General features: G+C 39.1%; 1 protein-coding gene across 1 annotated transcript; it reads left to right on the top strand.

The window, feature by feature from the left end:
- Positions 1-3,406: 3,406 nt before the first annotated feature.
- On the top strand, positions 3,407-11,738 carry LOC144640700 (uncharacterized). The gene is made up of 4 exons (XM_078499784.1): positions 3,407-3,428; positions 3,933-3,997; positions 10,169-10,484; positions 11,603-11,738. Exons 2-4 carry the CDS (start codon positions 3,971-3,973, stop codon positions 11,707-11,709), a joined length of 450 nt encoding a protein of 149 aa, XP_078355910.1. The 5' UTR covers positions 3,407-3,428; positions 3,933-3,970; the 3' UTR covers positions 11,710-11,738.
- Positions 11,739-12,075: the final 337 nt, after the last annotated feature.

Genomic DNA, 12,075 nt, shown 5'->3' on the forward strand with positions numbered 1-12,075 from the left:
AAACTTATAGGATGTATTGTATGTCCGAAAATCTTTCTTTTGGTGTACGTCACGTGGGATGGTGACGTCACAGCACGTGACAATTACATCATGATGTCAAAACAGCCGCCATCTTGGATCCGCCATCTTGGATTTCAATTTTTTTCCAAAACGCCAGAAAACCACCCAAAATTACTGCAAAGTACTCAATATGAATAAAATGTGCTTTAAACCCGTAAAAATGTACAAATAATTCCATTTAAGTTGATTTTTATTGACAGAAACACGCAAAATTACAAATTTGGGAAAACATGCCTGTCAAAATGCCGTTGCCATGGTGATGTCAAGTTTATGACACATCATCCAACCCTACAAAATTATTGCAAGATAAATTTTAGGAAAACTCAGAAAGTTTGGGAGCGTTTGATTTAATCTTTAAAAAGTTATTAGAGTTCCAAGTCAACGCGGGCCTCAAAAGCCCCCCCCCCCCCCCCCCCCGGTCTGAATAGGGTTAAGCAAACACGAGTAAAGTAGGCTCGATCACCAGCCGCTGTTCGTGAAATGAGCCTGCGCTCCCCTAACAAAGGCCGTAATCAAGAAAGCAGCGGATAGGATAGCGAGCCTACGAGTGAACGAGATTAAAAAAAAGCGTCTTAGTAAATGAATGATACTGCCTTGAGGTATCAATTCGTTAACCGTGATAAAAAAGAAAAAAGCTCCGGCAGGTTACCTAGGCGACATAAGGTTGTACCAGTTATATCCTTCACTTAACCTTATTATAATTAACACAATAAGCTCGAATAACAAAACCAGCTTATGGTTTTAGAAACCATTGCAGACAGCACAGTTGATCGAAATAAGATTTATAGTGTCTAATTTTATCAACAAGCATATCGTGTATAACGATTTGAAGTCAAGGGTAGGCCAGAAGACATTTTTTTCTTAATCTTAAGACACCTGACACCTGAGGGAGTATCATAGGCCGTGTTAAGAGGTTTTGAACGTGTATCAGCTAATACTTCAAGGCTTAAACTGGCAGGAATTTATGTCGAAATTTCTGGAATTAATTAAGTGCTTATTCCCTAGCAGATTTTCTGAGATCCATTTTTCAGTTGAATTCATAGCTGTCACGCAGCCACCACATTTCAAAAATTAACTGACAAGATGGCAAAAGTTTCCATGTATCGTAAAATACGGGAAAAGTGTAAACAGCTCGTTCAAATATTGTCAGTTATGACTGAGTTTTCGCAAATACTAATTAGCTTTTTTATTGAGACAGGTAATCCATACAATGTCTCATAAGTTCACTTAGATTATACATGTTGAACCTGTTTTCACACAGCGGAACTGAAAAGGTTCAGATATGGCAACAGAGCACGCGATAGAACAGTGACATTACTAAAACAAACAATCGAACAAACAAAACAAAACAAAACATAAGACAAAAAATACCAAAGGAAATCCGCCTGGAATAGGTAAGAGCGATCATTTCAAACAACCTACATTAAAAATTTTGAAAAGGAAGTCAATTTCGTCTATATAATTTTTCACATCTATACGAATAAACACGTCTTCGTCCACACTTGACAGGTTCTTGGCAGCTGATACCTTAAGGGTTTTCCATTCAGGGAGTAGAAAGCTTTTTCAAGGGTACCTGTTGATGCTTAAAGGTTCACTCTACCGCTAGGACGTGACAATAATTATTTGCATTATCGAATTATTCACGTTCGTAGGACATCAGCTTAGGATCACACTCGACCCGTGGTATCAACCATTCGCACAGTTTCAATAGATAGTAAATTATCGAACACACAATAATGGTTATCTTCTCAAGTTATTGTCTTTTCAGATCTTTACTCATTGTCTTCTATTTATTTTATTGATGGTCTTTTATTTTCATCTATGAAATTAAGTTTTTGACTTTTTGCGATGATATAATCATGCTATGATTATAAAGTTCAAAGCCTAAAGCAGTGACGGGTAAACGAGATCTAAAACGCGAAAGCGTTTAAGACGATATATTGTACTGAGGTGAAAATATTCTCCAAACAGTGAAGGAAAATGGAAGACTCCCGTAGATTACCTTCGCGAAATAAGAGCATACGGTTACAAGCTTCACTATATCTAAGTGCCTGTTTACAAGCAGGTAGGGCAACCCTAGTACTAGGGTTAACCTAGCAGGAGGGTTACCCTAGCGCTCCCACATTTCTTCTTTGTTTTTTCTTTTTTTTTTTCATCTGAGCGCTAGGGTTACCCTAGCGCCAGGGTAACCCTAGCGCCTTGTAAACGCTCTGCTAGGGATAACTCGCCTACGACAAAATTTGACAAGGTTAACTGAAGCGAAACCGGTGTAAATTGACCCGGGTAGTAGGGTTACCTTACCTGCGAATTTGTGCTTGTAAACCCGGGCTATCTTCTAACCCTCTTGCAAGATAGGGTAACCCTAGCACTAGGGTTACCCTACATGCTTGTAAACAGGTCCTAATCATTATTGGCAGAGGGAATTTTGGAAACCATTATGGAAACTACAATTGCGCGGAAGAATTATGGCGCGAAATTTATTCTATGAACAAAACAGCAAATAACGTTTAAAATTCCAGGTTGGGCCAGAGAATATTTGTCTCAATCTTAAGACACCTGACACCTGAGGGTGTACCATGAGCCGAGTTAAGAGATTTCAACGTGCACCTGTTTTTGCTTTAAGGCTTAAACAGGCAAGAATGACGGAAATGTTGGAATTGAATGATTATTCTCTAGCGGTTCTTTTTTTTCGATCTGTGAGATCCATTCATCAGTTGAATTCAAGTGGGTTCTGCTCTAGTGGATAAAGAAATATGCAACCAGGCACGGAAAGAAGTTCTCCAAACACACATGTCGCATAGTCTCTTCTAACTGAAGTTTCAGAACTTAAGCCATTGTCATCTTTGTATTTTATTGGTTGTATTACTTTGAAGTATGAACTATAAAAGTAAACATACATTCCAATTTTTAACACAGAGTGGGGTTTTTATGACCTCCAAACCCTCCCAGACACCAAGCAAAATAAATGTGTTGTCAAATATTTTAACTTATGAAGTGCCAACTTAAGGATTTAGTAACAACTGTGAAAACTCTACAGGATAATGCATTTGGATGAATGTTTGCCTTTAATCTAGTCTGGGTACGTTGTTAAAGGTGCAATTGAAATATCTTAAAATACTAGTTAAAAATGCACGTTCAAGGATTGATCAAGATCAAAACGCAATCTTTAGAAGTTCGCCTTAAGACTAAAAAGGTTCACCTGTCACCTAAAGGTGGACCATGCAAGCTTTTAGCTTCTAGCTTTTATTATTTGAATATTTTATGAGCTAAGACATAGCAGTGACGGAATTTGCTAATAAATATCGGGTAGATCAAAGTGTTTCAATTTTATTCTTGTTCTTCCTTCGGTGAAGTACGTTCTCAAAAAGGTAAGCATCAGTAAGGGCTAAATACTGTAACTGTATTTATGACGCGGAAATCGTATTTCGAATGAAGAGTTTAAACGACTTACAAAGTTCATATTCGTTTAATTTTGAATAAGCTAGATTATGTTTCACTGATTGCGGTTGTCTTTGTTGTTTTCGGCTGAATATCCACTAACTTATATTGATCTAAAAGATATTGTCGAGTTCGTCAAACAAACGTTAAAGGAAAGTTGGATAAGGATTATTAATTGGTAGACTGTCAGAATGCTTTCGTTTTGTGTTACGTTGATTGGCCTTAGCCAACTGCTTGTCTGAAGTCGAAAACCATTTAAATGTTTCTCTAGCCAAGATCACACAGACTTTGTCAACGGCACGCATTCTGGCTGCCCGTTCGTTACGCCCGAGACAAGGAATATGTCATCCCTCCAGTTATTTTATATCTACGTTTTATGTGCAACTGATACTTGTATATATGTTTTTTTATACCGCATTCTTTCTTGTTTTCAGATTCCACGAAAGCCGTTGAAGTATTGCATTGCGAAAGAATGTCTCTCAGGATTGCTTTCTTAACTGTAAGCAATACTGGCTATTCCATAACTGAGTTTAACAATTTACCAAGTGTAGTATGATTTTGTTTCACCGTGTCTTTTCATTTGGATTTTTTTTCCTGAAATGATGTTTGAGTAAGAAGGAATTTTTTCAAGTTGTTCTTTAAACAAAAAGATGAGGTATCAAGGGTGGGGTATAGGTTAGCTATCAAACCTTAAGAGAATGTCTCCTTTAGATCCACAAACTTAATTTGGCTCAGTAAATAGAATTCGCTCAAAATCCCTCCAGTAATTTCTTATTATAAGTAAGTAACAAATATGGAATTAGACTGGAGAAAAATTGTTTTCTTTATGAAATCTGGATGAAAACCTTTTACACCTTCTGGTGGCCTCGATGGCCATTGGCCGGATCGTGAAATTTGGTAAAGTCCAACCATTCGCCCTAATACAAATATTGCAGCTACATCGCTTAAATACCGATATTTGTAAACAACAACCCTTGGCCTTTTAAACTGGATGAACCGCATTGAAAAACTTTGATTATCAAGAAAGAGACGAGGATCTAAAGTTTGGCTATTTTGGATGTTAAAGGCCAGCTCAAATTTTCCTTAACTTTATGTAGTAAAATATCAAAAGTGGCTCGTACTCACAAGTTAAACTGCATATCAGCGGCAAGCTCCATCCTTCCGCTCTGAGAATATGTAAAAATATTTGGCCGTTCTCTACTCCTTCGGTTGTTGACAAGGGGCGAAACAAGTGCTACTCGGCGGATTTCGTCATGTTGTCATCTTAACAATTCGAACCAACTTCAGTACCAAAAAGACGAGAATTTTGTTAAATCACTAGTACATTTATCTCGCAGTGAACGAAGAAATCACCTTGCAATCCGCTTTTATCTGAACGGAAATTATCACGTCGAGATAGTCCATTTTACAGCAACTTTTACAGCAACATATCGATCTTCTACTGTCAGCCATCTTGGTTTTAACATCCGCTGACCAGTTTAGTCGGTCAGTATAAAACAGATATAAAACATGGACTGCGGACTACGGACTACGGACTACGGACTGGGTATAAAACACGGACTACGGTATAAAATGCAGACTAAGCATGCAAAATGCTGCCAAACGTGACCTGATGTTAAAAATAACTAGAAGCAAGGCTGAATGAACTGAGCATCAAAGTTATCTCACCTTCTCGCCTAGCTCGATAAAGTTAGCCTTTTTCCTACAGAAAGCCTGCTCGTAGATTACAGCAAAGTACTGTCAAAACACATTAAAATCCCTCCAATTGTGAGGAACTTAAAATTTGTGTTTGTTTCATTCGCTTTAGTCTTTGATTCTTGGATCGTAGTTGCAGTGGAGACTCGACTCAAAACTTAATATAATGTTGTCGATTTCATTACAGATAACTCGAACCTCCTGCTAAACTCGAACTTTCTCCGATCCTCCAGGTTTTTTTCCCTAATAATTTAGTACCCTTGCTAACTCGAACTCCCAATATCTAAAACGTTTTTCGATCTCCTTTGAAGGTTCGAGTTAGTTATCGTTATTCAACTGCATATCTGGCCAGCCTCAAGCGGCAGGCACGTGGGAGTTTGACAAACAACCCTAATTTGCATGACAATGAAAACCGGGTTGCCAGTAGAATTTTTTAACTTCTACAGTACTTGAAATTTCGTACCTCTTTTTTGGTATTACAGAAGTCCGAGGGGTGTTGAATAAGCGAATGGCGAAACGTTAAAACAAACCGTGTGTTAGTGTAGCGAAAACAAGCAAAATTCGGCAAAATTCGTACGTGTCTGCCACGTGAAGCCAGACGATAATCCTCTCAACATTCGAGTTTGGAACCGGAGTTTTGAATCGCAAAATCGAGCTGCCGTTTTCAGTCTGTGTCCGAGCCAAGTGGCGCATACAGCCGGAGCTTATCCCGGTTTCCGTAGCATCAAGCGACTAGGAGTGTTGCTACTCCCCCTGGATTGGATACTAGTCCACCGCAGGGTTACCCCCCAGCAGTAAATTCGCCGGTACCCATTTATACACCTGGGTGGAGAGAGGCACTGTGAGAGTATTGCATGCAGCCTCTTTTCGATTCTTGTTTCAAGTTTATCCGTGGCTCCACCCGATTTTTTTTTATTTTCCTTGAAATTTAAAACTAAACGTTTTGAGCTCATTTGCATAAATTCATAAAAGTTGTTCTGCAATGTTCCCTTTCGTAAGCGGTCAACTAGATTTTTCAGGGGCTGTCCGTCGCTATTTTGTGCAGGCCTTTATCAAATATTTATTACCCATAAGGCAAATTGAAGAAAAAGTCACGCGATTTCCAGGTTCCCTAAAACTAGCATCCCACGCAGTCCTTTTTTACTGACAAAAGAAAAAATGCGGCGGTTTAAGGCTTGAAAAAATTAATTGTAATATCCTAGACATGGGTGGATCTAGTGGCGTTAGATTGGGTGGCTAGCCACCCCCTTGATCCAAAAATTGACAGAAAAACATGAAAAATATAAAGAGAGTGAAACTCGATAAGGTGTTTATAAGGTGAAGGGATATTTTGCTCAGTATCAGTACAAGTGTCCTAGGTTGAACGCCCGTCTATTGTGAGTTAAAGCAAAGCATTGTCCGTCGGTGGCATCTTCTCAATGAACGTTCTTAAGACAGAAAAGTTCAAGCTTAGTTTGGTTAAGGAACAAGGACGAACTCTCTTTGTTATAAACGATAATAACCAGCCGTTCAGTTTTTCGGAAGTGCTCACAGTCGGCATCAAAGGACTCAATCGCATGGGAGGCTAAAGAGGGAAGTGTTTCTGTTTCCTCTTTAAATGCCTGTCAAGTCTGCCCTTTCCCCTAAATCTGGATGTGACGTTACAACCAGACAAAGCGTGGAACAAGGCAGAGAGCTTTCTAGGTACAGATGGAGAAATCGTAACTGGTTGTGTACTTATACCTGGTTGGTTCTCAGTTGGAAACTGGAGGAGACTGATGCCGGTAACAAGAAAAGAGCCGCTTTTTGAAGGTTGTCTAAGGCACCAACAGTGAACAGACCTTTCGCAGGCAAGGGATACAACTCCATCCTCGTCAAAGTGCTCGCACTCTTCAAGCTGTGTGACCCTGACATAGGAAATAGAAATTTCCAGCTGGTGTAAATGCTGGATGATCCGCTTGCATTTTGTCAATCTATGCATGTTCAGGTCAATGTAGACAGGCAGAGGCGGTTCACGCTCCCTAAAGTGCCTTGTTTCTGTATCGGATTCCTTTGATTTTTTTCTATGTGTTGTAGACAATAGGCTGATCAACGGTAAGGCATGCTTTGGACTCGTGCTTATCTTTCTTTTTCAAACCGTCTCCATTGAAAATTAAGAACATTAAGGTTTTGAGGCTAGATGGTAACGACGCTTCTTGACTATTCTCTGGAAACGATCCATAAATTTATATGCCTCGTTGCTGAAAATGTATTTTCTTATTATTGAAGCTGCCGTAGCTTGACCAAAACCTTATGCGACCTCTGTGTAATCTCGTTTCTTCAAGGCTTCTTTAAGCATGTTCCGCTTCCCTGGGCGGCCACAAACTACAAGCGCATAATTACCATAATAAACATTTTAGATTACTGCACCTAAAAATTGAAATTTTAGCGAAACCTTCAACAATGTCTTCAATTTATATATATTTTTACAACATTTAAGCATAGAACTGCAAATTACTTACGGAGTAGAGGAATATTTGCTTCTGTCCAACTGTCATTGCATCAATTCAAAATGGCGTGGTAGCGGTGCTTGAGAGTTTGTTCGTGGTAAAAAACGTTTAGCAAATTTTGCAAATTGCAAGAAAAAATTCAGGTGGAGCCACGGATAAAATTATTTAATAGTCATTAAAGAATCATTCTGCAAAGTTTGGTGCTTTTATCAACCATGTAACGATTTCTCCAAACATTTGCGCTAAGCGACCTGACTATACGTTTTCGACAGTAAAAGGTAGATTTTCACGTTGGTGATTTCCCTCAAGGTTTCTTCTCTTTTATTTTTTATTTTTTTAGTTATCTCACGTATTGACGCTATAGATATCCGAAGTAGTTATTTGTCTAGACGCAGAGAAAAAATTCAAGTTAAAAGAGTGCAGATTGAGCATTGCGTCTTCTTTTGAAAACCAAGCACTTGTATATGTCGCAAATCCAATATGGCGGCGGAAAGCTCGCAAGTAAATTCTCGGAATCTCACCGTATATTTCTCAGAAAACATCCAGTGGAACGGACGAATGTTTTGAAGGCGAACCAGTCAAATTTCAAGAATGATGAGAGCGTTAATTAAGGTAAGCCTCTTCTTTCACAGATACCGAGCAGAGCATTTTTGAGAGAATGCAGTGCCGTAGCAAGGGTAAAATAATTGGGGGTACGCGAGCGCCGGAGGCGCGAGTCGCTAGGGGGTGTGGGGAGAATGCACCCCCCCCCCCCCACCCAGAAAATTTTGAAATCTAGAGGCTTGGAAATGCTATTTCCAGCGTTTTCCAAGAGCTATTTGTGATTTACGCAAATCGCGAATTATTTTCTTCCTACACTGTCTCAGCAAACCAATGCACATTGAAGAGAGTATAACACTTGCAACGTCAATTACAAAATAGAAAACCGACTGTCTCTGTATCTTGAAACCAGCAAATGTTTCACTTTTCAGAGTCATCATAGTGAGTTCGTAGTTATCAAACTGTCTGAGTTGCCTTAGAGACAAACGTAGACTTCATCGGCAGGTCGTTTTTGAAAACTTCCCAAAGTTTAGTTCGTTTAGTTTATTTTTTAGCTGTTTAATATTGTTGTGCCTCACCCTACGTAGGTTAAAAAATGAAAAGAAGTACAAATGTTATTGTTTCAAACCTTTTGGGAGATAAAATTTTATTTTCAACATTTCATACGGGTCTGTTTTTACTTTTTGGGAAAAAAACTGGGGGGGGGGCACGACCACCCCCCCCCCGGCCCCTCCCCTTGCTACGGCAATGGAATTGTATTTATCGTGAAAGAAAAAATAAATTTTGATTTCGCTGTGAATCTTGACGAGCAGTTTGTGTGCTTTTCTTCGTGCCGCCTTCAACAACCGTCGATAAAAAAAGTCGTTGTTTCTAGCCGTGGTTTGCATTTAAACGTATTTTATATGCTCAGTCCGCATTTTATACCGTAGTCCGTATTCTATACCCAGTCCGCAGTTTGAGTCCGCATTTGTGTTTATACCCAGCCCGTAGTCCGCAGTCCGCAGTCCACAGTCCGTGGCAAAGTCCGTGGTGTTTTATACTGACCGACTAAACTGGTCAGCGGATGTTAAAACCAAGATGGCTGACAGTAGAAGATCGATATGTTGCTGTAAAAGTTGCTGTAAAATGAACTATCTCGACGTGATAATTTCCGTTCAGATAAAAGCGGATTGCAAGGTGATTTCTTCCTTCGCTGCGAGATAAATGTACTAGTGATCGAACACAATTCTCCTCTTTTTGGTACTGAAGTTGGTTCGAATTGTTATGATGACAACATGGCGAAATCCGCCGAGTAGCACTTGTTTCGCCCCTTGTCAACAACCGAAGGAGTAGAGAACGGCCAAATATTTTTACATATTCTCAGAGCGGAAGGATGGAGCTTGCCGCTGATATGCAGTTTAACTTGTGAGTACGAGCCACTTTTGATATTTTACTACATAAAGTTAAGGAAAATTTGAGCTGGCCTTTAACATCCAAAATAGCCAAACTTTAGATCCTCGTCTCTTTCTTGATAATCAAAGTTTTTCAATGCGGTTCATCCAGTTTAAAAGGCCAAGGGTTGTTGTTTACAAATATCGGTATTTAAGCGATGTAGCTGCAATATTTGTATTAGAGCGAATGGTTGGACTTTACCAAATTTCAAAATCCGGCCAATGGCCATCGAGGCCACCAGAAGGTGTAAAAGGTTTTCCTCCAGATTTCATAAAGAAAACAATTTTTCTCCAGTCTAATTCCATATTTGTTACTTACTTATAATAAGAAATTACTGGAGGGATTTTGAGCGAATTCTATTTACTGAGCCAAATTAAGTTTGTGGATCTAAAGGAGACATTCTCTTAATAGTGTGATTTGAAATACCATTGCGTTTCCCATGCTACAGCACATAACATACCGAGGCCCAGAATTTAAAAGATCGATCGCAAGTTTTCATTTTGACTTTTTAGTATTTTTTTTTCTTACACTTTCAGGTTCTTCTATGTGGTTTTCTTGCTGTCATTCCATCAACGCACAGCCTTAGGTGCTACAACAAAGTATGCGAAGACGGAGACTGTGTTGGAATAACTGAAGGGTTGGTCTGTGGAGAGGGCTACGACAAGTGCGGAACACTAACTTTTACGACATCTTCCTCCATTGAAGTGCTTCAAATAAACTGCACAATATCAGACCGCGATTGTAACGAAGAGGACCTCCGTGTAAGGCTCACGGCCTTCCTAAGCAGTTTCGATGAAACCCTTTCGGAATTCTCCGTCTCCTGTTGTGACGGTGATATGTGTAATGCACCAGGTAATAGAGAAGGTCATGTCACAAATGATAATGACTTAACTACTGATTTGGAGTATGCATTCCATAAAATATTCAGACCGGGCTTTTTTGGACCTTCTCAGACCGGGGGGGGGGGGGGCTTCGGAAGCCCCCCCTATATAACTTCCAGAATATTTAAGCAATCACCATGAAACTTATAGGATGTATTGTACGTCCGAAACTCTTTCGTTTGGTATACGTCACGTGGGATGGTGACGTCACATCACGTGACAATTACATCATGATGTCAAAACAGCCGCCATCTTGGATCCGCCATCTTGGATTTCAAAGTTTTTCCAAAATGCCAGAAAACCACCCAAAATCATTGCAAAGTACTCAAAATGAACAAAAATGTGCTTTAAACCCGTAAAAATGTAAAAATAATGCCATTTAAGTTGATTTTATTAACAGAAACACGCAAAATTACAAATTTGGGAAAACATGCCTGTCAAAATGCCGTTGCCATGGTGATGTCAAGTTCCTGACACATCATCCAACCCTACCAATTTGTTGCCAGATAAATTTTAGGAAAACTCAGAAAGTTTGGCAGCGTTTGGTTAAATCTTAAAAAAGTTATAAAAGTTCAAAGTCAGCGCGGGCCTCAAAAGCCCCCACCTCCCCGGTCTGAATAGGGTTAAATATTCTTTGCAGAAAGGTGGGACAAATGACTTTAAAACTATGTCTACAAAGCATGGTGACTTGGTAAAAATGCCACTAACTTGAAAAAAAACTTAAAAAAGAGTTAGGCTCGAACAATTGAAGGATTGAAAACAAACAATATTTAAAACCTAACTCTCACTCAATCATTATCTTCGTCCCGTTTGGGACAAGAGGCTGCAATAATTCTTCGCCATTCACCCCTGCCTCGTGTTTCAGCCGGCAGTTTGCTCCATAAATAAACCTATCTCTTCTAGCTCCTTCATCAATTTGTTCTGCCATGTGGTTTTTGGCCTTCCTCTTTTTATCTTCCCAGATCGGAGACCATCTTTAGCAACTTTTGCTTTCTTTTATTGGGCATCATATTTACAGTCCAAGGTAATCCATTATTATTTGAAACACAAGGCTTTATTAAATTGACATATTTGACCCTTTTTGTGTAGCTGAGAGGAAAAGTGATGAGGTAAACCTGCATGGGGAAAAGAAAAACTCCAAAGAAGTTAAAAGCATCAAGGAGAAGATTCACAAGATGATTTCCGCTGGCATCTAAACTGATCGGTAAGTGGGACAGCTCAGTTGCAAGATAGAGATAGAAAAACAAAATCTAAGTTTATTTCCTTCCTTTTTTCCCTTTATTTCTACTTTTCTTAGCTCTTTTGTTTTGTTGGCTATTTAACTGATTGATTCATTAACTATTTACTTCTCTGCTCATATCTTTATCTGTTTATTCTTTCTGAATCTGTCTAACAATTTACTACATACGCGAGACACTTTGTTGCCTTTTCTCGTTAAGGATAAAGTGGTTGGTTAAATTTCCAATTTTGTTTCCGATATTGCATGCTCGTTTTTAGGTGTCATGGTTCATTAAAGTGAAATGACATGGTTTTTTTTTATTATTTTTTTATTATTTTTTACC

The sequence above is a fragment of the Oculina patagonica genome, unplaced genomic scaffold (genome assembly GCF_052425735.1).
Source record: "Oculina patagonica isolate OP01 unplaced genomic scaffold, crgOcupat unplaced417, whole genome shotgun sequence".
In the NCBI taxonomy this organism is placed as follows: domain Eukaryota; kingdom Metazoa; phylum Cnidaria; class Anthozoa; order Scleractinia; family Oculinidae; genus Oculina; species Oculina patagonica.

Coding starts and splice junctions, on each gene's coding strand:
- LOC144640700 (XM_078499784.1), top strand. CDS start 3,971: ATGTCTCTCAGGATTGCTTTCTTAACT. Junction 3,998..10,168: donor TCAGGATTGCTTTCTTAACT/GTAAGCAATACT, acceptor TTACACTTTCAG/GTTCTTCTATGTGGTTTTCT. Junction 10,485..11,602: donor TGATATGTGTAATGCACCAG/GTAATAGAGAAG, acceptor CTTTTTGTGTAG/CTGAGAGGAAAAGTGATGAG.